Source organism: Apiospora marii (genome assembly GCF_038362585.1).
Source record: "Apiospora marii strain CBS 49790 chromosome Unknown utg000005l_segment0_segment0, whole genome shotgun sequence".
Taxonomy (NCBI): Eukaryota; Fungi; Ascomycota; class Sordariomycetes; order Amphisphaeriales; family Apiosporaceae; genus Apiospora; species Apiospora marii.
The window spans coordinates 2,727,630-2,754,098 of record NW_027117377.1 but is presented as its reverse complement, the minus strand read 5'-3'; the positions used below and the strand labels follow the sequence as shown (position 1 = coordinate 2,754,098).

Below are 26,469 nucleotides of genomic sequence, written 5' to 3'. Positions count from 1 at the left end.
ACTCTCCCTCTCGATTCCGCAAGTCGGCCCCGTACCTATACCGAGCTATCTGCCAATCTTCCGAGCTTGCGCTGCGGATTCTGGCAGCAGCTCAAGATAGTATTCGAGTCGGGTGGTCATGGCTCCATCTTCGCATCTACCCCCCGCGGTTTCCTGTCTAGGTAGGTACTTTGTGTAGAGGAGAGGACGGGTCATGTTGACTGGGCGCCTTTATGCGGCATCGGGCAGTTCGATGCTCTTGGACTCGCCGTCGGCCTCGCCAGACTTGACGGTCTTTCCAGTCTTCTTAATGGTGCGGAGGACGGTCTCGTAGTCAAGGCCGGGCTCGGCGACGACAATGGCCTCCTGCTTGTCGAGCGAGACCTCGTGCGACTTGACGCCTACAATTCGCGGAAGAGAGAAAGATGTCAGCGCATGTCATTTCATATCAAATTCCCTCGCTGCCCGCTATCTCGTGCTTCTTGGGTAGCGTGATTGCGCAAAGTGGAAAGGGGGGAAAGGAGCGACACCGATTGGGGAACCAGGAACGCATAAGGAGCTTACCATCGAGCTTCTTCAGGACGCGGTCAATGGCGCCGGAGCAGCCACCGCAGGTCATGTGCACGCCAAACTTGTAGGTGTGGTCAGACATCTTGGTGCTTGTGTGTTGGATATCAAAGGGTATGTGGTGGAAGTAATGTGCAGGTATGTAGTGTAGGAAGTGTTGATGGTTGGCGACTTAAGGGTTGCTTTCCGAATATATGGCGTTGCGGGGTTGTTCACAATGGAAGATGGTAAGGTTGGCGACGAGAAGATAGTGGAAATAGACTGGGAGAGAGAAACAGAGCAGGCGCGACCAGGCTCTTTATGCACTTTTAAAAAGACACGTCTTTCCTAAGTGCTCTCTTTTTCTTATGAGTCTTTACGTGATCCAAGTAAAGTATGGCGGCAGGCGCATGGGAGAAAGAAAGGCATTAATAATCCGGATGAGCAAGTTTCCAATTCCCCCGTTCCAGTTCCAGTAACACGAAGGAACAGGGCGGCGGCAGGGCCCATGCATCCAGTCCCCTTCCCCTTTGTGCCCCTCCCCCATCTTCGTTAGCCACCCCTCCAAACGATGGTGTTGCTTCACAATCTTGACAGGCTGCCACAGGAGCATCTGGTTGGTTACCGGCTGTCACTGATGGTCATGCAAATGCGACAGACGCAATAGGTACCCTTACCCCGCCATGTGCCTTTTGAATCGTGGGGTTCTTTCTCATAGGTATCGGAATACTCCTAGAAAAGGTAACATAAACGCCCGCATATAGAAATCAATCAATGGATGTTATCATGAGTTCAAACTTGTGCGTACAGGTGGCCGATTGAGCGCTTCAGCTTTGATAATATTACACCTGACAATCTCCGGTGGTTTCGGCCGGGCTTGCTTCTGCGTTGGCTGAGGTTGGTGGTGAAATAACCCCCGTCCGGAGCACTTACATGCTGAAACATGAGCAAGTTTTCGCGGTCTGAAACATCCACAGGTTATCGTCCAGCCCTTGCTATTGTAACAAGGCGCAACCTAATACTTAGAAAAGTCGTTTCAGACGGGTCAATTCTAAATGGCTTGAAAACTGTATGTGTCGGTTGGGCAGGTAAGCTTGTATGTATGATAGGTACATTGGGTATGCATCGTCACTTGCATGCTGACACTGCACATCTCCAGGTGCACCAGAAAGCTTGGTTGATCAAGTACCCACTGAGTCGTATGTAGCTGCCATTGATAGAACGGAACGGGCCGGTAGCACAATCCGGTGGATCAGTAGCCCGACTTATGCCCCGACAAGGTCTAAATTAGGAGCAAGTAGCGGAAAGGGGACAAATACGGGTGGTCTTCATCGTTATCTATATTCGGGTCTATCCACTACGTAGCTCGTGGCGGTTTGTCCACTCACCGTGCAGGTTCCAGGTGAGGCATGTCATCATCATCATCATTGTCTGGATCCCTCTGCCTCGCGCCTCCCGAATCTTGTGGTTGAGTAGCCTCCTCTGCTATCAGAGGCGGCAGCTCGTCGTCCTCGTCCTCGTCATCGCTAGGCCAACCACCCGGACCCATGTACCTCCCATCGTCGCTATCAGTGTCGTCTCCGTCGTGTAACGTTCGTACAGGCCAGATCATACCCATCAAGTTCTGCCAGAGTCCGGCTTGTTGGGCGTCCTGCTCTGGCTCGTCGTCTGCAATTCCATCCCCACCGGCCACGTCTGCGTCCTGGCCGTTGTGGCCAAGGGCTTCCTCGAGAGCTTGGCGGACTTGTTCGGGGGCGCCATCTCTAATGACTTGTTGCAGCATTTGTTCCAATTCGCGACGACCGACACCGTTCGGCAGTGGACCCAGCATGGGGTTACTGGCAGCACCCCTGTCAGGAGTCCATTGGACTTTTTGAGTTTCATAGCTGAATATGTTTTCTTCCTGGGCTGGCGGCAAAGGATCGAAGTCCCAATTCGGGAAACTGTGTAGCATTCCATCGGGTACCAGACCCATGAGAGCGGGCGTGTTGTCCAGGTAGACGAACCGGCCGACATTCCGCCCAGCAACAGGCGGAGGTCCAAGGGCATCCATTGACGGCTTTTGGGCCAACGCAGCAGCTTCTTTTAGCAGTCCGATTGCCTGGGTATTGTCCCAGAGAGGTTTTGTCTGGTGAATATAAAGCTCCGTGAATAAGTTCTCGTGCTCGTCTCTAGCCTCCGTGCCCCAAATAGCACGTGGGACGTCGAGGCCAAGGGCCTTGAACAATGAGCTGTACATCCACGGCAGACGCTCCATACCCTCGATCAAGAGGGCTTTGGCACCCGCGTTGTCTTTCTGCTGCAAACGGGCAAGTACCAGGGTCTGCCGGATATAGTCTTGCGCTGTATCACACACGTCTAACGCTTCCGAATCGCAGAAATCTATGAACCACTTCGATTCATGGGCGCGGATGGCCAAGGGGTGCAGGAAGTGAATTACACCATACGGATCGGCCAAATCCATGCTCAGTATCAGCTTGGTCCATTCGAGGGCTGTTCTGTAAGTGCCTTTCATGACCAAGCTCTTCAGGTAGTGGTATCCAGCGAGCCAGAATTGCCTGTTTTCCGGCCTCCGGAAGTCCAGTCGCGCCTTGCCTTCCACCAACTTTTGGCGGAACGTAGATATCGAGACGCGGCCCAAGGTGAACAGAGCACGCTCACATAGATCTGCAGCCAGAGACGAGTTCTGATCCTGCTTTGCAATCTTGCTGACCTGGATCAATGAAGAAACGTGGTAGGGGTGACGATGCAAGAAATGCACCAGCTGCATGGGCTCGTACATCTGTGCAAGGGCAAAGAATTGGCGCTCCAGGTTGTTGTAGTTCTGGTCGTGTGCGAAGCCGAATTCGACAGTGCCACACTTTGTTTCTACGGTCCCGTCCTTCACCTGCTTCATCGTAAGCCCGTCGGTAGCTGCTCTTGGCCATGTCTCTTTACCAGGCAAGAACGGATTGCGACGGAGGGTGACCTCGGGTAAAGACTTGCCCGGAACACCTCTAAGGAAAGTCTCCAGATCCACATTCTCTCTCATTTGGCGCTGGTTTCGACGACGGTTGCGGTTCATCTCGTCTTCTTGCTCTTCCATCTCTGCTGCTGCCATCGCCTCACGGCCGAAAAGGGTGCGCATCTCATTGATGGCCCTGAGGTGAACAGTGTTGAGGCTCAGCAGCTCACAGATACGCTCGTAGGGTTTCGTAGCTGCAGCGGTTGCAGGGCCAGAATCGGAACCATCCTTGGCTGACTTGGCTACCAAGTTGAGTTCACGGAGCGCACGGTCAATCTCGTCGGCATCGTCGGCTGGGGCGGTCGCCTTTCCACCAGTTGGAACATTCTTGCTGTTGGTCTCATCCACTGCCTTCTTGGCCTTCTTCTTCTTCTTTTTGCTCTTCTTTGAGGCTGGCTTGATGACTTCAACTACTTCCGGCTCCTCCTCTGGGGCTTCTTCCTTATTGTCGCTATCGTTGGAGTCGTCCTCATCGGCGCCGCCCAAAGCCGCAAAACCGGAGAAAACACTTGGTCTGGATTTCTGTATTGGGGCTTCCTCGCTCTCAGATCCACTTTCTTCTTGCGTGCGGGCTTGCAGCTGTTCCAGCTCTTTCTGCTTTTGCAGCTTGCGTAACTGCCTGCTTGACATGGTGGCGATCTCGGGAGTGTGCTTTGGACAATTCGTAAAAACTGGTCGTCATCCGAGTCTTACAACAAGACAGAACACCTATGGTTAAAGTGGGAGAAGTTGCGATAAGTAGTGGTGTTGTGGTGGGGTAGATCGCAGTAAGAGCCCGGTGTGCGTCATACTGCGAACAAAAAAAAAGTGCCTGGGTTAGGTTACCTTAGTAAGCTATGCACCCTGGACTATTTCATACCTACCAGTACTGCTACCAGGTAAACGACTGGTCACACATACGTCAATACATCGATGTACTTTGTTCCTCCTGATTCATGTCATCCTCAAAGTACCTACGAAATACAGAACGACCAGGGTTGTATCACTGTACATGCAGCTCGCTGCCCGCATTTGCTAATGTGGGTAGTGTGGCTGGTAGCAAGTAGGTAGGTAGCAAGCAACTGGCACGGTAGAGATGGATACATCTTATTGCGCTTCCTCCGTAATATTGAATGTTATTCCTGACGAGTTGCGAGTCAGTACTGTCGATGTGTGAATAAAAGAAGTCATTCGACTGGCCGAAGACATCCATAAAATCATCCTGATTGTCTGCACGCCCATCCCATCCATTCATGACTGGGAGAATAGAATGGCAGACTGGCAGACAGCTACAGTACGCCTAGCACCTAGCCTACGAGCCTACCTCCTACCTAAACTTTAGCATGCATTTGGAGCTGATTGATTGTGCCAATTAGTGAAGGCTTTTTCAATTTTGTGGTGGGGCCGCCCCAACCACCAGCCCACGCCGCACGGAAAGAACAGAACATCTTTCATTTCTTCCACTCATCAGCCTCTTCCAGCTCCAGATGTATCCACACGGGCTTCTCTGATTTTCCCACACCACAAACTCTGTCTTTTCTATTCTACTTTCCTACATTTTCCCTCCCTCCTCCTATTCATACAAATCGCGCTCCGTTGCGCATTCAGATTTTGCAAAATGTCTGAATTCTTGGGGTATGTGTCTTCAACATAGCATAGCATAGGTTGTCGCTGGTGTAGCTTGCTACATCCGCCTCCGCATCGTCAGCCATCTATCATGGAGCTCACCGTGTAGCTTTGCGAGCAATTGGTGGCATCGATGCTGACTCCATCATTGCAGTTCGCGCATATCACTCATTTCAAAGAGTGATATCAGGTTAGTCCCTCCTCTCCGCTGCTCTCTCTACTCCCTGACTTTCAACTGACCGTTCGCCACCTTCATTCAGGTACTCGGGTATACTACACGAGATCAATTCGGAAGAGTCGACAGTGTCTCTCGAGAATGTCAGATCATACGGTACCGAGGGGCGCAGAGGCAACCCCGAGGAGGAGCTTCCGGCATCAGATCAAGTCTACGAGTACATCGTCTTCCGTGGTAGCGACGTGAAGGATCTACGCATCGAGGAGGGGCCTGGCTCCAAAGAGAACAAGCCTCCCGCTGTGCCGGACGACCCTGCTATTGTCGGTGTAAGTTTGGCCCCATCTTCCACACCTGTCTACCAACACCAGCTTCATATGATGAAACATTTCGGATGTAAACCTATTTTGACGGAATTGCGCAAACAAACTCCCATGTCGATATTTCCGTTGCCTTCCTTCTGATCTACGAAGCAAGCCTTGTTTTCCATGCATGCACCGCAATCACTTGGGCCCTGAATACATTGCTAACATGGATCGACTACTGCTTAGGCTCGCGCTCGTCCGGTCGGTCCTGCTGGCCCAGCTGGCCCCCAAGGTCCTCCAGGTCCTCCTAATGCCGGTCCTGGGCCTAACAACCAGGGCGGCTACCCATCGCCGTTCCAGCAACCACCTGGACCTGGCTTCTTTCCCCCGCCTGGTCCCGGCCCTTGGGGTGGCCGCGGTGGTCCTGGTCCAGTTCCTGGCCCTGGCCCTGTCCCGGACCCAAGATTTGGTGGCATGCACTACCCTCCTCCCGGCTGGTTTCCTCCTGGCCAAGGCTTCCCACCTGGTCCCGGCCCGTGGAACAACTTCGGTTACCCTCCCGGACCCCATGGTCCTCCTGGCGCCCCCGGTGCCCCCGGCGCCCCCGGTGCGCCTGGTCAAGGCATGCGAGGAACACCACAGCAGGATAGTAATAAGCCTACACCGATTGGCGCGGGACCTGGGGCTCCTCCTGGCATTGAGAAACCGAAGCCAGCTGGAACCCCCCAACAAGGCGAGGCGGCATCCGAACAAAAGGCTGCTACCCAACCGCCCCCCGGGTCTGCACCGGCGCCCACTCCACCTGTCGACTCGAAGCCCAGTGTAGAGGAGGTAAGAGCCACTGCGCAGTCGCTCAACACCAACGGTCCTGCTAAGGTCGCTCAACAGCAGAAGAACGTCCCCACAGGTCCAAGAAACAACAACCGCGTGACACCGGCTGTTCCTTTTACTGGCCCTCAGAAGGCAGGTCCTTCAGGGCAACCTGCACCTCAGATAACTGCTGCTGCGGCCTCTATCAAGCCCGCGACGACGGGTAATGCCCCTCCGTCTGCTGCAAGCATTCGTGATGCGACACAGCAGGCGAAGGATGCTGTGGCTGTAGCGATGGCCAAACTGGGGAATGCATCGGCAGCTTCTGGTGCTGGACAACCCGCTCCTAACGGAACTGGAAATGCCATGGACAATCTCACCAAAAAGGTCAACGAGATGAGGGTTAATGCTACCACTACTCGAGGTGGGCCTAGCACTCGAGGCCGTGGCAGGGGCAACCGCGCTGGTGGAGCTGGCAAAATTGACGTTCCGGAAACCGATTTCGATTTCCAGGTGGCTAATGCCAAGTTCAACAAGCAAGATCTAGTCAAGGAGGCGATTGCTGGCTCGCCTCTCGGCGAGACACCGAACGGACCCGGACCTGACCCTGAGGTCCAGGAAGTGGACGAAGACCCTGCCCTAGCCCAAGCTTACAACAAGACGCGGTCATTCTTTGACAACATCTCGAGCGAGTCCAAGGAGCGATCTGAAAGCGGCGGCCAGAAGCCTGGTGGTCGTGAGTGGCGCGGCGAGGAGCAAAGAAAGAACATGGAAACCTTTGGTCAAGGCAGCGTTGATGGTAGCTACCGATCCTACCGTGGACGAGGCCGTGGCCGCGGTCGTGGCGGACCCCGTGGAGGCCGTGGCTTCAGCAGAGGTGGTTTCCGACCCAGAGGTGGAGAAGCCGGCCCAGCCCAGTAATGGTCTTTTGAGGCATTGCATACTCAGCGATACCACATACCTACTCTTCAGTCTTACTGTACAGTGTGTAAAATATGGCATGGACGCAGCAGATGTGGCAACAATCTGAGAAGGGCTCAGAGCGATTGCCAATTCACGAACGATCAATGACAACGAAACAAGGCGTTAACGATGATTACGAGGAGTTGTCACGGATCAAATATAAAAACGAGGCTTGGGAAGCCTTGGAAACTTGGGGGAAAGCATATGGTTTAGGAGCGAGAGTGCGCTGATACCAACTTGATTTCCCTGCTTGTAATGGAATGGCAGGTACACCACGGAGAAATCCAGTCCACCAGATAGTCTTGATGCACACAGCCAACTAGCGCTTTGTACATAGCTAGTTGAGTGAGCCACCACAGTGGTTAATACAAGCGCCATATCAAGCTATCCATGGCTCCTTGGACAAGTGATGTATTAATATTATGAGCATAGTTGCGACTTTGTCGTTGTAAACTTGGAATTGTAGTATGCGTAAGTCCTTCAGGAGTCCGTCATTCCCAATGTCAATCAGACTTCATATCCCATTATCAAGTGGATTGGATGCTGAATTTTAGGACACTCCTTTCACAGTACTACTATAGATGCAGCATTGCAGTGTCTTTTCACGCGTGCTGGGTTCAAGGACTGGGAACAAGTCAGGGTATCTCTTTGCTCATATCATTCGAAGTACAGTACATGTAAGTAAGCACTGCCCAAGTGGACTATGTACAAACTCCTATTGGATCATTTCTAGGCAATGAAGCCGTTTGATCTCAGACATGGTTGCTGCGGCGTCTCCAAACATTTGGCATATCATAGGCAATCCGCTCTGGTAGGTACTCTTACAGCCCGTGCTACAGTCACTGTGGCACTAGTCCATGTCCTCATCCGAATCAGAACCGGAGCTACTGGTGGTGTCGTCTTCCGGGTCCAGCCCTACGTCGCTTCCCAGCTCCTCGGTGTCGTTCTCATCGGCAACCTCGCCCTCTTCCTCGCTCGAGCCGTACTCAACCAAGTCTTCGCCTTTGCGCTTCTGCGGCAGCCGAGCGCTCCCTCGGGAGGAGGGGATACTGTTACTGTTGTTGGCGGGTCGGTTCGCCCGTCGATAACCCTGCGGGAGGCGCATGCCGGCTGGCGTGACGTATACGGAGGGGAACTCCAGCACTTCCAGGCCCGACAGTACAGAGGCAAGGGTTTCGTCGGGGTTGACGGGTATGAGCTTCTGGTCCTCGCGCGAAGGCGTCCCGGGCACGTGGTAATAGAACTGGTAGTCGTCTTTGGTGGCCTCGGCGCGCCTTTGCCGGTCGCTGGGCTTCCTCGGATCCCCTAGTATCGTCGATGTGTGCCAGACGCCGCTCTTGTCCTGGACGGGCACTACCGCCGCTGCCCAGGCTGAATTCTCCCAGTCTTGTCCGCCGAAAACAGTATGAATGTCATCCGTGTCGTCAACCTCCACCTCTGCGGCGTCGTCACTTTGCCTTTGCTTCCTTTCCTGCTCTTTCTCCTTCTTGGACATTTGCGACCGCCGGTGATATTCGCGACAGTCGGCGTAGCCGAGGTAAATGGGCACGCTGTCGAGAGTCTTACTGAGAAGCTTTTCGGGCTGGACGCGGGAGGTCTCGGTGGAGGTGGAAGTCGCCGGGCCGAGAATACACCACTCAACCTGCCAGTTAAGGGATTGCGTTCGCTTGTTGAACGATGTCGTATTGTTCTTGGGCCTGGTCATGCCGTAGGGTTGATGTTTGACAGTGATGTCCAGTGCGCGTAGCCGGCCGATCGCTGCCCTCGCCCATGATCGCGAGCCGCCGTCGAGCGTCGTGCGGCCCCGACTCTGCCCCTTGTTCAAACGTGCTTTCTTGTGCGGCGGTCCATGGGACCGGTCGTTTTGCTGCTGCTGTGAGAGGTCGGGCAGGATGCCCCTTTCGTTGACCAGCAGCTTTTCCGTCTGCTCCAGGGACCTCTCGATCTTGGTCAGGAAGTTATAGTCGTGGTCGATGCCGGCGTCGGTGCGCAGCTGGGATGGCGGCATGTAGACGGTGGGATCGCGCTCGCCGTTGCACGAGGACCATTTCTTGTGTTTCTTGACGCAGGGGAGCGAGCAGGTGTTGGCAAAGCATCGGGGGCATTTGTACTTGGGCTCGCGCATGTGGCAGATGCCGCAGAGCGAGGTCAAGAGAGGGTCCGCCATCGTTGGGCGAGGTGGGTGGAATGGTGGCCGTGTAGGGCAACTGGAGTAACAAAAAAAAACGATTAATGACTGAATCCTTCCGTTGGTTCAACGTCAAATTAGAATTATTCCAGGGCCGATATCAATGGACTGCTTGAGTCTGTACTGGAGATACAAACAGTGAAGTTTAGTACTTTTTTCTGGGTAGCACCTTAATCTAATCCAATGGCCCCACTGTTTGTCGCGCTGGTGCATGCGGCACTGCAAACATTAACGGAAGTGGTTCCGCTGTCCAGCAAGAGTATGGTCCATCCACTGATTCCACTCACCACCTCATGCAACTACGTAGGTAGTATACCAGCAAATCGTGAATTCAAACTTCCAGACCAGACATAATCTGACTGCACCTGTGTAGACTCGGACTGACTGCATATCCGGCTAGCTCTCAGCTATCTACCAAGTTTTCCCTGACTCATCATCACATCATTGTCATACATATTGGCACATACGATGGCCAGTGAGACCGAGATGAAGGTTGACCCGTCCAGAGCTGCAGCTCTGATATCTCAGCTCGGCGGAATAAGCGAGCGTGTTGCCGCAGTAGCCAAGGGCAGAAATGTAGGTTGACAAACACTGTCTACATGATGAACTATCAGGACGAGCAAATCGAGAAGCAGACTCCGAACTGACCCTTTGGCACACCCACACCCAGGTTCGTCTGGTTGCAGTTTCGAAACTGAAGCCCGCCAACGACATCCTGGCGTTATCTCAGCCGCCGACTTCTCATTTGCACTTCGGCGAGAACTATGCCCAGGAGCTGAGTCAGAAGGCAGAGCTCCTACCTAGAAGCATACAGTGGCATTTCATTGGTGGATTACAGTCAGGTAAGTAATGTTCAGTTTGCAAAAGCAGAAGAATAGGCGTAAGGGCTGCAACCTGGATGCTAATGACGCATACAGGGCACTGCAAGAACCTGGCCAAGATCCCCAACCTGTTCTGTGTCTCGAGTGTCGACACCACCAAGAAGGCACAAGTCCTCAATGAGTACCGCGGGAAGCTCCTCGCCACAAATCCAGAGGCCCCTAAACTGAACATCCATGTCCAAGTCAACACTTCGGGCGAAGAGTCAAAGTCCGGCTGCCCTCCGGGGCAAGAGACGGTGGCGCTCTGCAAGCTAGTCGAGGAGTCGCCCCATCTCAACCTCCTGGGCCTCATGACTATCGGCGCTATTGCTCGGAGTGTGGCTACGACGGCTGAAAACGAGAACGAGGACTTTACGTGCTTGCGGGACCAGCGCGACTTGGTCGTCAAGGAGTTGGGCTTGGACAGGGAGCTGGAGCTGAGCATGGGCATGAGTGAGGACTTTGAGGGTGCAATCGCCATGGGCAGCAGTGAAGTGCGGGTAGGAAGCACCATTTTCGGAACTCGAGGACCGAAGAGCGAGGCAAAAATCACAGTATAACAGCCTTGAAATAAATCCAAGTTTTCCGTCCCAAACTCATGCATGTATGTACTTGATTTGTGAGTTGCGAAACAATATTGATATCCCAACAGGATGTGGCGCTTATTCTGCAGCATTACAGTGCATTGCATAATATCACTCTTCACAGGTGGCGACCACTGGAACCTGACGGCGTTTGTAGGCCCAAGGGATGATCAATACGATCAACATGAATATAAGTCACGTATATGAAAGGGAAATGGGTCGCTAGAGGCTCGTTTGAATTGGTGTTATGTCATAAGCACGCCATTTAGGCAGATGGTGGTTCGCAGGATGTAGAAAGGGGGTTTAATAATGGAGTTTGGGGTATAACGCAACAAGACGGTTGTGAATCAGTCCCAGGTGTCTTCCCTTTCAAGGTGCTCAACAACGACGTGGAACTAAACGGCAGTTCGACATTGGGGGTGGTTTTTCCATGCTCGATAGAGGGTGGTCAAAAATTCAGTCGGATGGGAGTGACAACTCACAGGAGCAATCAGCGGTAGATGATGCAAAGACTTGCTATTGTTTTTACAGAGACCAACAACCTCTGATGTAAGAGACTTCTGTGGTAAGCTGCAGGTATCTCTGTGTGCTCAAAAAACATGACATCCATGGGAGAAGGGAATGGGCCCATAGAGAAATAGGTACTGGGCGAATAGACATCAGGCATCGGTTCTCTTCCGTCGGAGCCCGACGAATTTCGAGTGATAGTGATCTCGATCAAGAGCGTGGGCAATGTCTCGAACAGAATGTGCCTGATAAGGATGCCCAAAAGCTCGACCATGCGGGTTTCCCTTATTGCTTAGGCATCCGCAGGTTGACTTGATGACTTCAGTTCGCCGTCACAACACACCTAGAGGGTATCCCAGCAGAGCGACTTGATTATCGGTATATTGCAGGTAATATTGCGAGAAATGCAAGAACCATATGTTCAATGTCAGCTTGCATTGTTTGGCCTCTCAAAAAGGGGCCGGCTGAACATGCGGTCCAAACCACAAAGGTCTACCAGATGAGGGGCCAACCCTGCTTTCGGACGTTGACGAGATCCTCAAGAGTATACCCAGCTTATCAAGATCGAAATTTCCCCAGGCCCATCGTCTCTTCTTTGAGCCTTGTTGGGACCCCTATACTAGTCGTATGCACAGCAATACTGGTACGTAAGAGAAAAAAAGGCCAGCCGGACCAGCCTCCGTCCCAGTGCCCGGAGGATAGGGCGCGTGCCCACAGGGTCAGGGGTCGTTATACTTTGGACGATCCCAGATAGGCATCCCATGTAGATCAAGACGAGCGGTTCGGTGCCCAATGACGCTGCCAGGAAATCGGACCCCCAGCCCCGTAGTAGTATATCTGTATCTGCCCAAGGTATGGCCGCATGGGAGATCGACCTGGGGCTGCCTGGGGCTGCCTAGGGCGAAGTTGCCAGTACGCATTGGTTGCTGACTGCATTAATGAACTGTATCGGCAGAAGCTGGCTTACCCCCGGCCATTAGTCATGAGGCCGTGTCGTGGTGGCTGGCCTCGGCAATGACTCGTGCAGTTCTTTTGTCATACCTAGCCCTTCCAGCACATTGTCGTCCGAGGTCGATCTAATCTCTATTCAGTCAGTTTTTGCGAAGCATCAAACCAGCGGTGTTATTCAACAGCATGCTGCAGGACGGAAGCAATGCAGTGGACGACGATCACACTGACGAAGGGCTAAGAAGGAGGGAAAGCACATGCATAACGGCCCGGATCGAGCAGGCTGCATAGACAGCTCTTTCCGTGTCTCACTTTTGGGGATAACGCAGGGACACGTGGTTTGCAACGGTGGTGAATGATGTGCAGTGGTCTTGAGCGGCTGTGGCGCTCGTAGCCGTAATGTCTCTCCTCTTGATACTTGGCTATAGCGGCTTGCCATGTGTGTTATGTTTGAGCGCGCCTGTCAAGCAATGAGCCTACATGCGAGCGAATAGCGTGTAAGCACTACTACATGTTACCGATGCTTTTCCTCGTCCTCTGACCGGCGTATAGATGAAAGGATCTGCGTTACCCATCACCATGCAGCTTGCCAAAGTCACAGCGGAGACGGCGACAGCGGCAACAGCGACAGCACACGTACGCATATTCCACCCGGAATCTTGTTAACCGTGATCCATCGTGACCAGGCACATTTGAGAATGAAGACAAAGGGCAGCCGTGGAGTCTTGGGATGCGGTGGTTGGTATTCCGGCTTCGAACAGGAGGAAACGATGGAGGAGACCTGGCGGGCACACCGTGCCCCGTCTCCTTCCAGGATCTTGATCTTTCCTTCAGCCTCGACCTCGAGATAGGCGAATATCCATCTACTTACCACACGCGTTGCATCGACATGACCAACCACGTTTTTCTTTTCGTTCTCGAAGCCGACACACCGGTCACAGTCGTGTGTCAGCAGCAACTTCCTTCTTTCCCGGCTTCATTCGGAGTTTGTGACTTTGGCCACCCCCGTGTTGAACCCCAACAAAACCCGGCACCAATTGGTTGTGCCTGAAAGCCGCGACTGGCCTGAAGTCTGCGCTGACTTACTATTTAGGTGTACGATTTTCGGCGGCCACCAATAACGTCGTCGGGGTTTTTTGGGTGTTGTGGTGGTTAATTCAGTGGCAGGTTTTTCTTATTCTTTCAGCTGAGCCGCGATGATCCCAGCAACCAACGCATATCTGACCTGGTATAACTGGCTGGCTCCAACCACGCATGGTGCTCGGCATTATGGTCTGTTTCAGCCTGGATATTCCCTTGAATATTGCTTTTGGCAGACCGAGTCTAGCTCACGTCATTCCCTTCACTTGACTTTTTATTCGTGCGTTGCGGCGTCCAATGCCACGATCACCGACTACACCACCAGGTTCTCCAGGTGTCCCGATCAACGACATGCAGCGATCGACTTCAGGGTCTATCCATGGAGCCAAGAAGTTCTGTATTGCCGTTGGCTATTTTGAGTCAAGACTTGGAAACCCTGACCTTGGATCCACGAAGTACTTTGGCAAGAGCTGATGGAGTCATGCAGGTGGCTGGTGTCCTTGGATCGACGACGTAGTTGCGCCTTCTCGACCACGTTGGTTATCCAAGAAAGGCCTGTATGGCGCTGTTAGAAAGAACATATATATCAGAGGAAGCCTCGTCCAATGTTAAGACCGGATTGTCCAGAGCAACCCACCAACGAATCACACCTCATTTCAAGCTTGGCCTATATAGCCTTTGGCACCTCATCAGTTCATCAAAGGACTTCGTCTTCAGCCCTTCCCATAACAATAATCAGAACCACTCATGATGGCTTCCAGCCACGACCCGCAATTGCCCCTATCCGGACAACTGGGAATTCCCGGTGGTCCCTCCGACCTTCACGAAGTCCCTGAGCGCAATTCGGACTCGGATACCGAGCCCCAAAAATCCGCCCCCCGGCCCAAATCCGGGGACGCAGGCCGCCCTCGACGAGCCAGTTCGGCACGGCCTCAGAGCAGACCTCCCCAGATTGGAAATCCCATTGGGGGGTTCGGCCGTATCTCAAACTCATGTGAGAGGGACGATTGGTGGGACGAGAATGACCTCGCCGACCGAGACATCCCTCGGGGACGTGAAGAGCCCAGGCACCCAGACCTTCAGCCATCCCGAAGAGCTAGCAGAAGCCGGCCTCCCCGTGCTTTCCTGAACCGTCAATATAGCGACTTCGATCAGAATACACCATCGAAAGCCAATTTCGACGAGACACGCAGCAACAGGAACGGTCCAATCGTGGACGAGGAGATGGGCTATGCTCGGAGGGCTCCCACTTGGAAAGAGTTGAGCGACCAAGAGAAGATGCAAGTCCTCCGTCTGCCAATGACTCAATGGATGAACTCGAACTTCAAGAACCACTTCGTCGCCACCTTGGGTGAATTCATTGGGACTACGCTCTTCCTCTTTTTTGCCTTCGCCGGGACTGAAGTGGCCAACATTCAATCCCAAGCCAACGACGCCAACAGTAGTTCGGACAGCAACACGACAACTGGTGGCTCCACTGGGTTTGACGTCTCGGTCTTGCTGTACATCTCGGTCATCTTTGGCATGTCACTCATGGTCAATGTATGGATCTTCTTCCGTATCAGCGGTGGCCTTTTCAATCCGGCGGTGACCCTCGCCATGGTTATGGTGAAAGCCATCTCCGTCACGCGGGCAATTTGCTTGTTCATCGCACAGATGCTGGGCTCTCTGCTCGCCTCGGTGGTGGTCCGATTCCTGTTCCCCGAAAACTTTAATGTCCGGACCACCTTGAGCGGCGGTACGAGTCAGGTCCAGGGCGTCTTCATCGAGGCTATACTGACGGCCGAGTTGGTCTTCACCATCTTCATGATGGCCAAGGAGAAGCACAAAGCCACGTACCTTGCACCGGTGGCTATCGGCATGGCCTTGTTCATAGCCGAGATGGTTGGTGTCCAGTTCACTGGTGGCTCGCTCAACCCAGCGCGCTCTTTCGGGCCATGCGTCGTCACCTTGACGTTCGACGCCGAGCATTGGATTTACTGGATCGGGCCACTTATAGGGTCCATCATCGCAGTGGCATTCTACATGTTCATCAAGACCCTGGAGTATGAGGTAAGCAACGCTATGAGTTACATTACCACAACTGCAAAGTTACTAACAGTGCATAGATGGCCAACCCCGGCGCCGATGGTGACCCGGTAAACGACCCCACCGTCAACCCCGAAAAGAAGGCCGAGATCATGAGCCGTAGACGATCATCGTCCACAGCTAGATGAGCTTCGCAGAGCATATTGCGAATCGAAGCTGGTACGAGAGCGAGAGAGACAGTAGGTAACGACAACATAACGGATCTAAAAGAACATACGAAGTCATGATATGGATGAAAGGATAATAACGATGGTGGGAAATGGCAAAAATGTGGTTAAAAATATGATTGACACTTGGATACTTTAAATACAATGGCATTCCATAGGCTTTACAAGTTGGAATACCGAGAAGAGGTAGATGGTAGAAGAGATCGATCAGTGAGAAGGATCAATTGAAGATGATGCAAAAGACAAGACGCCTATTGGGTACCTGGCCTGGCTGCAGTGACCCTGAACGTTGACCCTGTCCGCATAGATCGCCAGCGCTAGAAGCCAAAAGCAGCCTAGTGCGGGGCAAAGCCGATTTTCGGGCGACCATCGCCCTCCTTCCTACTCATAGTCTATTTCTAGGTTCATTCGCAACCGTCTTAATTTTTTTCTCCTGCGTGCCGGAACGAATCTTTACGAGTCTTTCTTGACCTGCTGGGATACTCTGTTGCAAACTTTTGGATATTGTCTAAGTCCAGTGACACTTCCACAATGTTGAACGGTGCTACTACTAACGGAGAAGCCTCCAGTGGCTCGCCCCAGCGCTATCTCAGCACGCGGGGTGATGACTACGACGTACGATGACCTAGCTGCTGCCCCTTTCAGACAGGCTTCGCATTTCCTTGGAAACATACTGACACTGGGTAGCTCTCTTTCGAAGACGTCGTGCTGAAGGGTCTCGCATCTGACGGCGGTCTTTACATCCCAGAGCAGATCCCTTCGGCCTCTCAGTGGCAGAGCTGGAAGGACCTCTCCTTCGCTGACCTTGCCCTCGAAGTCCTGTCGCTCTACATCTCTCCCACCGAAATCCCCCGCGACGACCTCAAGGGCATCATCGACCGGAGTTACTCGACATTTCGCGCGCCCGAAACCGCTCCCCTGAAGCACCTGCACGACAACCTATACCTTCTCGAGCTGTTCCACGGCCCGACCTTCGCCTTCAAGGACGTCGCGCTGCAGTTCTTGGGCAATCTTTTTGAGTATTTCCTCACGAGGAAGAACGAAGGCAAAACTGGACGAGGTGGGTTCCGACAATCAGACGTCCCCTGACGAAACGCAGAAGAGCAATCACTCACAGCAATATAGATCGACACCACCTGTCAGTTGTAGGCGCGACAAGTGGCGACACCGGCTCGGCTGCTATTTACGGCTTAAGAGGCAAGAAGGATGTCTCCGTATTCATCCTTCACCCCAAGGGACGAGTCAGCCCTATCCAGGAGGCTCAGATGACGACAGTGCTGGACAAGAACGTTCACAACCTGGCTGTCACCGGTACCTTTGACGACTGCCAGGATATCGTCAAGGCTCTTTTCGCTGATCCTGACATCAACTCGACACTTAACCTTGGTGCGGTCAACAGCATCAACTGGGCTCGCATTCTTGCTCAGATCGTTTATTACTTCCATTCATACTTCTCTCTGGTCAAGGCATCATCGAACTTCAACGTTGGAGATAAGGTACGCTTTGTGGTCCCCACGGGCAACTTCGGCGACATCCTGGCAGGCTACTTCGCGCACCGAATGGGACTTCCCGTCGAAAAGTTCGTCGTCGCCACCAACGAGAACGATATCCTCGACCGTTTCTGGAAGACTGGCAAGTACGAGAAGAAGCCTGTCAGCGGCGCCCAGGCAGAAGGTGGACTGGCTCAAGATGGCGTCCAAGCCGACCCGGAAGGTGTCAAGGAGACTTTGAGCCCGGCCATGGACATCCTTGTCTCGAGTAACTTCGAGCGACTGCTGTGGTATCTCGCCTACGAATTTGCGGCGTCAGCGAAGATGGACGACGAATGGAACAAGAAGCAAGCCGGTCAAGAAGTCGCTTCTTGGCTTAAGCAGCTCAAGACCAGTGGCGGCTTTGGACCGGTCTACAAGGATGTGCATGAAGCTGCCAAGCGCGACTTTGAGAGCGAGCGGGTGAGCGACTCGCAGACCGTGGAGACCATCAAGCAGTATTTCAACAAGATCAACTACGTCTTAGATCCCCACACGGCTGTTGGTGTTGCCGCGGCTGCGCGCTCCAAGCAACGGGACGAGCAGACACCGCACATTTCGCTGTCTACTGCTCACCCGGCCAAGTTCGCGGGCGCTGTCGAGATGGCCCTGAAGGACGAGAGCGGGTTTGATTTCGAGAAACAAGTTTTGCCTTCGGAGTTTGTCGGGTTAGAACAGAAGGAAAAGCGCATTGCCGAGGTCGAGAACGACTGGAAGGCTGTTCGCGAGCTCGTCAAGAAGCAAGTGGAAGAGGAGCTGAAGGCTGAGGGAGCATAAGAACATATCGAGCGAGAAATGACGTTCTACCACAGGCTGGATCTAACTAGCCCCTACCCTTTATTCGGTATAGATGATAGACAAAAGCTCTCGAAAAAATAACAATCAAGCATGCAAAACAGCTCCATGTTTCCTCATCAGTATCGTCCTGTGTCCTTGAAATTTGCCAAGTTAAAGATTGTTGCGGTGCTTAGCAGCAATTGTTCAAGTCTGCCCTAGACTTGTAAGAGTAGATGTTTCATTTTAGACATGTCTCACAGCAAGAATACGAATATGGCGTGTAAGTGAAAGTAAGTACATGTACCTATATTTCAGTCTCACCTGGCGATCCAATCAAAGCGCTTTTACGGAGCCCGGCTTTCCAAAACGGGCATCCGCCATACGCACGTGGATATACAACAATCTTCCTCGGCGCGGCCCAGGTTTTATTCAAAAGGGTGGGACTGCTAGTAAGTATATTGACATGATCCAACCGGTCTAGATGGCTGTTGTCTCTTCCACCAAACCAACTGCCCATTGTCCCCATCCAATCCCGTAGACCACCCACCTCAAGCCTCCGCCAGTATATCCTCCGCCGCCTTCTCCCCCAACATCATAGTGGGACACACGGGGAACGCGCCAGGCACGACGGGGAACGCGCTGCCGTCGACGACGCGCAGGTTCCGGACGCCGCGCACGCGGAACTTGGAGTCCAGCACCGCCATGGCGTCGTCGTCGCCGCCGATGGCGCACCCGGACGTCACGTGATGGCTGTGCGCCTGCAGCTTGAGGTACTCCTTTTGCTCCGCGTCGCTGCAGCCCCCTTCTTCGCTCAGCGTGGTGTTGGGGCACGGGTGCAGTTCTTGGAAGGGGGTGATGGGCGCTGGGGCCGAGGCGAAGGCTTTGCGGAACGTCTTGATCTGTTGGGCGTGTTAGTTGGCCATTTGGGATTGGTGGTGTTATGTAAGTTCAGTAGTGAACAGATCTGGGGGGAAGGGGAGGGGACTTTGGATGTTGGGCTACACCGACTATGTACTTACCGCATCCAGCTGTTCCGTTAGGTCCTGGTCCGCGCCCGTCTCGTAGAAGCGCAGGTTAATCTCGGGCGTGTCGCGCGGGTCCGCGCTTCGCAGGCGCACGTAGCCGGCCTGCGACTTGGGGTTCATGTGCACGAAGGCGCACTCGTACTCGGCGGGGCCATACTCGGTCGGGTAGCCGGGCCAGTAGCCCTCGAAGGAGAAGGAGTTGCACCAAGCGTAGATGTTGCGGCCGTACGCGTCGCCCCCGCCGGCCGTTGGGGTCCGCAGCATGACCGAGATGGGGCCCGCGGAGCCATTCAGGGGCTTCGCCGCCAGCGCCAGCAGGTTGTTCTCGTAGTTATCGGCCACGCGCTCGCCGACGCCGGGGAGATCCTTCACGACGGGGATGGCGAACGTATTGAGCTCCGCGGCGGGGCCGATGCCGCTCAGCTTCAGGATCTGCGGCGTGTTGAAGGCGCCGCCCGAGAGGATGACTTCCTTCTTGGCGTAGGCGCGGCCTGGTTTGCCTTGCGCCTTGGGATCGTAGCGCGGGTCGGCGGAGTAAAGGGACTTGCCTTCTAAGTATTCGACGCCGATAGCGGTCGGCTCTTTGGCTTCCTCATCAAACAGCACCTTCGTCACGAGGGTCTCAAGCTGTATGGTCAGTGGGTATTTGGCCGAGTTAGCGAGAGTGGCCTTGAGGTACGTGTTAGTCCCCGTGCGCATGCCCTGTTTGTTCGCGTGGGCGGAGAGACTAAAGACGCCGGTATCGTGGTCTCGGTTGGGATCTGGCGAGTTCATATCTTTCTTGGCCAAGGTAGCGATATCGGATTTGTTGCCTCCCGTGGCCTCCACCAATTGCTGGGCCATGGTCTTCATGTCGTTGTTCTCGGATGCCCAGGCAGTATCCCCCATGGTGGTGCTCAACCAACCGTCAAAGCCGTGCCCGGGGGTGCCCTTGGGCAGGTCCTCGTTCTTCTCCATCTTGGTCCAGTACTTGCGCATGTTGGTGGCCGACCAGCTCTCGTCGCCCGTCTTGTTGGCGATGATGTCCCAGTCCGCGTCGGCGGGCAGGGCGCATACACCGGCCTAGCTCACTGTTAGGGGGTTGTGTGTCTTCACCAATACAACATGTCAACTTTTCGGTTCTGGCTTCTTACATTATGCATGGCACATCCCCCCAGTGTTCCGGCTCGCGGATACCAAATACCCAGCTGCTTGGCGCCCTCGGGTGGGTCGACGCCTGTGTAGAAGCCGCCATCCGTCTTTCTCCAGACCATGTGCAGATACTTGAGCTCGCGTTCCGGATCCTCAGAATGCTTGGTCCAGAAGTCCCATCGCGTCTTGTCGTCATTGGTAGCGAGATTGAAGTTGGCCAGCGAGGAAATGTTAGGATTGTTCGCCTGGTCATCTCCAGCCTCTAGTAGGAGAACCGATTGGCCGCCTCGTGCCAGGTTGGCCGCCAACGGCGCACCTGCCGCCCCGGAACCCACGACGATGTAGTCATAGCTAGCAGAAGGGTCTTGTGCCACAGCAGTCGTGGCAGCGAGCGCCACCAGAGATCCAAACAGACGGGGAAACATTGCCGGCAGAAGTCCAGAGAAACAATGGCCAAGTGCTCTTCCAACTTAGAGCACTACAAAACTCAGGCTGATGCATGGGACATATACGACATATAACCGGTACTTATAGTTATTTCCACATATCCCAAAGATGTGGCCTCCTAGTAGCTGTATAGCTACGTAGTCCAAGACGAGGTGATCATGAACAAGATATGGCTCATCTTGACCATGCGGAGAAGTCATATAACAATAACCCCAATGCGACAGCATGATTGCGCGAGTCCAATCAGAGAGAATGGCCAAATGCAGATGGAAGGCCTTGCCAGGAGACATCGAGGGGTTGAATATCCACTCCACTCGCCGGTTGGCATGCGATTGGCGGACCTGCGTATACTCCTGGTAGCATCGTGCGTTGAAATAATGGATACTATATCTCATGCCACAGTTGCCAAGTGCGAGATACCGGGTAATATATCTAACCTAGGCACGGGCAGCTTGGGTTTTGCCATTGCTTTCGCAACTGAACCACTACCATCTAGCGGGTTTGCACAAGATCTCATCATTTCCTGTACCTGGACATGTGAGGTCGCCAAGCAAAATCCCCCAAAACTTGATGCTGATGCTGTTGAGAAAGAAAAGATAGCCGCTGTAGAGTTTGCCCAGATGAGGGGAACGGAATAGTAACTGCCGACCATCCATTTATTGCCGACGCCTGCAGCTGTGGCTTTCGGGATGTGACATTAGTTGCTCCAAAGATAAGAGCAAAGTCTTCGGCGCGTGTGTCTCTCTGTATCTCCTCATGAGGGACTCTCGATCAGCCCATGGTTGACACAAACGGCAGCCGCGGCTGTAGCGGATCCATGTATGATCCGTATGGTTAAATCGGATGTCAACCGTATATTAGGTTGAGATTGTGGAAGGTCGTAATCGTGTGCTTCTACTCTGGTAATCAAGGCGGGTAATAGCTGACTGCGACCATGAGTGGCGGTGGTGAGATCGCAGACGGACAAATACCAAGGAAGTGGCTCGACGAGATCAATATATTCTGCGCCGAGAATATATGCATGAGCCTCGGGATTTCCCCATCCTGTCTTGATGCGACAGAAGCCAGCCGGCGCTCATTGCCCGTTTTGGCTCCTGGCGCGAACCGCCAGACAAGCTAGCTACCCGGTAGCTCCCAGAAAAAAGGATGATGCTAGAAAACGCCCATCTGAGGTTCTGCCAATCTGATGATCCCCTCTGCGTAGTAAGTTGGTTTCGAGAAGACTGCCCAATTCAATGCGCGCCCTTCTTTGCTAGTAAAGGTGAGCCCCACAAACAGCCACTACCACTTCCATAGCGGTTTCACCTCGTCCGAAACAGCAAGCCACACTAGCCCCCGTCCGGTCCATAGGCTATAGTGCTAGCCAATCGCATCTCCGGAATTTCCCCGTCGAGGCTGCTCGCTCTTGCACGACTATATTCCCGGCGGAGGCACGCGGTTTGGAAACCTACCTACTACTAGCACCTTTGGAGGGAGGACCACGGGTTCGGTATCCGGCACAGATTGACGATCCACAGCAGTAGCGCTAGACAGCAGCTCGACTCGAAACTACCTACTAACAACATCAGACCTCCGTGAAGGACTTGGGCTGGTCCTGGGAAATCCGCTGAAATCTGCTTCTTTCAGCTGGGCTCGCGAGTTTTTACCTGACACGATGAAGGGGAACCCCGTGCCGAAATCGATTGAGTTTCCAATGTACCACGTAGCAGGTAGCTCACCGTTGGTGATGGCCCGGGTTTTCAGCTCGATGAGACGATGAAACTTCGGACGTAGCTGATATCATGTCGACATCACCATGTATATAAAGTTGGGTGTTTATCGCTCCCAATCGTGGTTTAGATCTTGTCGGTAGCCAACCAAACTCATCCCGCACTCCCTTGATAGCCTTCCAGAAGACGAGCCAGCTCTCTCTCTCTATCCCCGTATCTGTTATAATATCCCACGCACAAAATGCATTTCTCCACAGCAACTGCCTTGATGGCCCTGGTCGGATTATCCGCGGCGTCGCCGGTCGACAAGCGCCAGAGCTTGAGCAGTACCTCACAGAACGGGCTGTCCGGGGCCTGCAAGGGCACGACCGTCATCTTCGCCCGCGGGACGACCGAGGCTGGCAACGTCGGCTCCGTCGCCGGGCCCCCTTTCTTCCAAGCGCTGTCCAAGATGGTCAATGGCGACCTCGCGGTCCAGGGTGTCGAGTATCCGGCCGATATCCCCGGGTTCCTGGCCGGAGGAGACAAGAACGGAAGTGCCAAGATGTAAGTTCATCCATTATCCCTTGACCCAAAATCCATGTCGTTACCGTTTCTGACAGTATCGTGAACCAAATGAACAGGGCGCAACTAGTACAGCAAGCCATGACCAAGTGCCCCAACACCAAAGTCGTCATGTCCGGCTACTCACAGGGAGGCCAACTTGTTCACAACGCCGCCAAGCAGCTCCCGGCCGCCACCGCCAGCAAGGTAGCAGGTGCCGTCATCTTCGGCGATCCTGGTAAGCTCTCTCTCCCGTCCACACCCACAGGATACCACCACCCCGTTCCTATACCGGCGCTGACTCATGCAACCATCAGACAACGGCGACGCTGTCCAGGGTGTCAAGAAGACCAAGGTCATCTGCCACCAGGGTGATAACATCTGTGCCGGCGGCAACCTCATCCTGCAGCCCCATTTGACCTACGGTCAAGATGCCAACACGGCTGCCCAATTTGCTGCGGCGCTGTAAGGGGCAAATGAGCGTTGTATTCGACTATTCGATTCTTCAAAAACAACTTGAGCGTTGCCTGGTTATTTGTTTGGGGCATTCATGTATTCATTAGCGTAGCGAGACACCGCAATTATAACATGACTGCATTTCTGTCGCCACTCTCGCATTCAAACCAAGCCATGGAGCTGGGTTACCCTTTGTGGGAAAGCAGATCGAAAGAGACTGATTTATCGTGGGTGTAATACGCCAAAATATATCATCGAGGTGTACCAAATAACAGAAGGTTTGATCGTAGATAGGGAAGATCCAGTGCAAGCGCTCTTGTCTATGTATAACATGCGAAATCAACGCTGAAATCCAATTGCCTTTTCATTGCATTACGCTGTCTACATAGCAGCCTTGATGGCCTCTTCCAAAATGTCTAGACCGCTTTCTATTTCTTCAGTGGTGATGGTCAGAGGGGGCACAAACCGGAGGGTGTTGGTGCCGCAGGTGATGACCAGGAGCCCTCGCTCTCGAGCAGCCTTGATGACTGGGGTCGGGTCTTGGGTCATCTGGAGACCCAGGATCAAGCCCTTGCCCCTGACCTCGGAGATCAGCTCCGGGAAGCTTTGACGCATGTTGTCGAACCGGTCGGTGAAGACCTTGGACTTCTCAACTACCTCCTTCTGCAGGGTGGGGTCCGCCAGGCGAGATACTACGTAGTGGCCTAACCGGCACGCCATTGGGTTTCCACCAAACGTCGTGCCGTGATCGCCAATCTTGATCTTCTCGCTCACATTGTTGTTCACGATGGTTGCGCCGATGGGGAAACCGTTGCCGAGCGCCTTGGCAGTGGTGATGATATCCGGGTGAGCCTCCTTGGGCAGGTGGCCGTGAGCCCAGAAAGAACCCGTGCGGGACATGCCGCATTGGATCTCGTCATAGGCGAGAACCGCGCCAACCTCGCGACAGCGTTTCGCAAGAGCGATCAGGAATTCATCACTGGCGACATTGACACCACCCTCGCCCTGGATGGGCTCAATGAGCACACCGCACGTCTTCTCCGTCACCAGGTCGTTGATGCCTGCGATATCGTTGTATGTTCCGTACTTGAAGCCGGGCAGCATAGGTGCGAAAGGCTCCTGGTATTTGGGGTTCGGCGTGGCAGACAAGCTACCCATGGTTCGGCCGTGGAAAGACTGGTGGAAGGAGACAAACTCGTGCTTGGACCCTGAGGGATCTAGCACCTTGCCGACCTTGCGCGAGAACTTGATGGCGGCTTCGTTGGCTTCGGACCCGGAGTTACAGATAAAGACAGTTGCCGCATCGTGCATTGCTCCGGACGCAAGAGTCTTCTCGACCAAGAGTTGCGACAGAGCGCCTGTCCAGGGGTTGTAGTAAAGGTTCGAGGCATGCATTAATGTCTTGGCCTAGTGGTTGTTAGTCTTTGCCGCCCACCAAGCATTACCTCTTGTGGATTATAAGACCCCGGATTGGCCATGACGCTCAATTTTAAAGAGCGAAAAGGGCTTCCAAACACTGACCTGATCAGCAATGACATGCCAAACGCCGGGGTCGCAATGGCCGAGCGAATTGACTGCGATGCCCGAAGTGAAGTCCAGGTACTTGCGGTTCTCCAAGTCATACAAGTACGACCCCTCTCCTCTCACAAACACCGGCGGCGGCCGGGCATAGGTGGCCAGCATGTACTTGGCATGCTCGTTGATCATGGCGGCGCTCGCAGAGTCCTCCGCGGGGTCGGGGTTCGGGACGGAGGCATCGTGCGCAATGGCTTGCTTGACCTGCTGGGAGAGGTTGGAACCCGCTGCGGCCGGAGACGATGCCGACAAGTAGCGTCGACCGGCGGCCGCCGCGAGCCTTCGCGCAGGCAATCGGAAAGACATTATCGTATTTTCGACTCACGGGGAAGACTGCGAGAATAATATCGGTCGGCCTACGGGTCCTGCGCAGAAAATATCACACAATGCGCATGCATGACTGTCAGGTTTATCGATAAGCTAATAATTCGACTGGCACCAACGTCCCGTCTCCGGCATCGGCTTCTGACACACTTTGGGTTACTGGGTGCGAACAACAATCCTGGCTTCATGTAAGGTACAGTTTCCGACATCACAACCCCGGCGACTTTGATTGACTACATGCGACGCACATGACTGATCAATAACCTGGCCATCATCCTGTCGTTTCTGATGGCTTTTGCGATGCGACCTGTCGATTGGTAAACCTGACGAGCCGGTTCGTTCCACAATTCCCGACACAAAGGGGACCAGCTGACTTGCGCTTTTGGTTTACAGTTCCCTTGGAGTAGTCGACATGACTCGCACGGCAATGCTGGGAGAGGTCTGTGGTCAATGACATTGGGTGCCAGGTACGACTGCATAGAATACTAAAACCTGCATGCACTTGATGGGGTTTTAGTCATATTCCATTTAAGCAACCCATGACGCAATGGCGCTCTGGCAGGAGCGTTACCCAAGCACCAAGAGGCAGAATGTCCCTCGTAGCGAATCGGACAAGCCTCTGGCTGACTCCCTCCCCCGAACGCCAGGCGCTGGGCCGTCGGCCGTCGGGGCATTTTAGCACTCAATTCAGCCATCAGGGCCCACCTCCATTCCAAAGGCACGGGAGTTGGGGGCAGTTTTGCATGTGGAAACGTGGGGGAACTCAGCTTGCGACCAGACAAGACATGCCGCCCAGCATTCCACTTTCACATGTCAACCGCAAACGTACCTAAAAACTAACCACTTAGCTGGGTACGTGTAAGAAAGTAGCAGCCCGTGGCCCGTCAACATGGCTCTCAGCGGCCACTCACGGCTTTCATTCCTACTTTCCCCAGCTGATCACGCTGTACATCATCAAGGTTGGGGACTCATGTGCTTGTCCGAAGATGACTACGGTTGCGCCTCAGGGCGGACAGAATATCATGGCATTTCTTTTTGTTACCTCAAACAACAACATATCCTATCTAGCCCAATTCTAAGCCCTCGTGTTGATATATGTTCATTCGGTTTTCCTGGTGTATTGTTTTTACAGATACCACTACTACTA

General features: G+C 53.7%; 10 protein-coding genes across 10 annotated transcripts; 5 read left to right on the top strand and 5 right to left on the bottom strand.

The window, feature by feature from the left end:
• Window positions 1-210: 210 nt before the first annotated feature.
• Window positions 211-631, bottom strand: PG985_008777 (uncharacterized protein; the record flags this gene model as incomplete). The annotated part of the gene is made up of 2 exons (XM_066828545.1): window positions 211-380; window positions 544-631. The coding sequence occupies 2 exons, from the start codon at window positions 629-631 to the stop codon at window positions 211-213; spliced, it is 258 nt and encodes an 85-aa protein (XP_066683457.1).
• Window positions 632-1,909: 1,278 nt separating this feature from the next.
• On the bottom strand, window positions 1,910-4,159 carry PG985_008776 (Nulp1-pending protein; the record flags this gene model as incomplete). The annotated part of the gene is made up of 1 exon (XM_066828544.1): window positions 1,910-4,159. The coding sequence occupies one exon, from the start codon at window positions 4,157-4,159 to the stop codon at window positions 1,910-1,912; it is 2,250 nt and encodes a 749-aa protein (XP_066683456.1).
• Window positions 4,160-5,126: 967 nt separating this feature from the next.
• On the top strand, window positions 5,127-7,342 carry PG985_008775 (uncharacterized protein; the record flags this gene model as incomplete). Its single annotated transcript, XM_066828543.1, has 4 exons — window positions 5,127-5,143; window positions 5,289-5,324; window positions 5,395-5,635; window positions 5,858-7,342. The coding sequence occupies 4 exons, from the start codon at window positions 5,127-5,129 to the stop codon at window positions 7,340-7,342; spliced, it is 1,779 nt and encodes a 592-aa protein (XP_066683455.1).
• An 892-nt stretch (window positions 7,343-8,234) lies between these two features.
• On the bottom strand, window positions 8,235-9,551 carry PG985_008774 (uncharacterized protein; the record flags this gene model as incomplete). Its single annotated transcript, XM_066828542.1, has 1 exon — window positions 8,235-9,551. One exon carries the CDS (start codon window positions 9,549-9,551, stop codon window positions 8,235-8,237), a length of 1,317 nt encoding a protein of 438 aa, XP_066683454.1.
• A 489-nt stretch (window positions 9,552-10,040) lies between these two features.
• PG985_008773 (uncharacterized protein) lies at window positions 10,041-10,992 on the top strand (the record flags this gene model as incomplete). Its single annotated transcript, XM_066828541.1, has 3 exons — window positions 10,041-10,148; window positions 10,243-10,414; window positions 10,490-10,992. 3 exons carry the CDS (start codon window positions 10,041-10,043, stop codon window positions 10,990-10,992), a joined length of 783 nt encoding a protein of 260 aa, XP_066683453.1.
• Window positions 10,993-14,301: 3,309 nt separating this feature from the next.
• On the top strand, window positions 14,302-15,767 carry PG985_008772 (uncharacterized protein; the record flags this gene model as incomplete). The annotated part of the gene is made up of 2 exons (XM_066828540.1): window positions 14,302-15,603; window positions 15,660-15,767. 2 exons carry the CDS (start codon window positions 14,302-14,304, stop codon window positions 15,765-15,767), a joined length of 1,410 nt encoding a protein of 469 aa, XP_066683452.1.
• Window positions 15,768-16,337: 570 nt separating this feature from the next.
• Window positions 16,338-18,112, top strand: PG985_008771 (threonine synthase; the record flags this gene model as incomplete). Its single annotated transcript, XM_066828539.1, has 3 exons — window positions 16,338-16,421; window positions 16,494-16,866; window positions 16,932-18,112. 3 exons carry the CDS (start codon window positions 16,338-16,340, stop codon window positions 18,110-18,112), a joined length of 1,638 nt encoding a protein of 545 aa, XP_066683451.1.
• Window positions 18,113-18,660: 548 nt separating this feature from the next.
• Window positions 18,661-20,693, bottom strand: PG985_008770 (uncharacterized protein; the record flags this gene model as incomplete). The annotated part of the gene is made up of 3 exons (XM_066828538.1): window positions 18,661-19,011; window positions 19,132-20,199; window positions 20,271-20,693. 3 exons carry the CDS (start codon window positions 20,691-20,693, stop codon window positions 18,661-18,663), a joined length of 1,842 nt encoding a protein of 613 aa, XP_066683450.1.
• Window positions 20,694-22,665: 1,972 nt separating this feature from the next.
• PG985_008769 (alpha/beta-Hydrolase) lies at window positions 22,666-23,436 on the top strand (the record flags this gene model as incomplete). The annotated part of the gene is made up of 3 exons (XM_066828537.1): window positions 22,666-22,970; window positions 23,048-23,205; window positions 23,285-23,436. 3 exons carry the CDS (start codon window positions 22,666-22,668, stop codon window positions 23,434-23,436), a joined length of 615 nt encoding a protein of 204 aa, XP_066683449.1.
• A 368-nt stretch (window positions 23,437-23,804) lies between these two features.
• PG985_008768 (uncharacterized protein) lies at window positions 23,805-25,304 on the bottom strand (the record flags this gene model as incomplete). The annotated part of the gene is made up of 2 exons (XM_066828536.1): window positions 23,805-24,830; window positions 24,945-25,304. 2 exons carry the CDS (start codon window positions 25,302-25,304, stop codon window positions 23,805-23,807), a joined length of 1,386 nt encoding a protein of 461 aa, XP_066683448.1.
• Window positions 25,305-26,469: the final 1,165 nt, after the last annotated feature.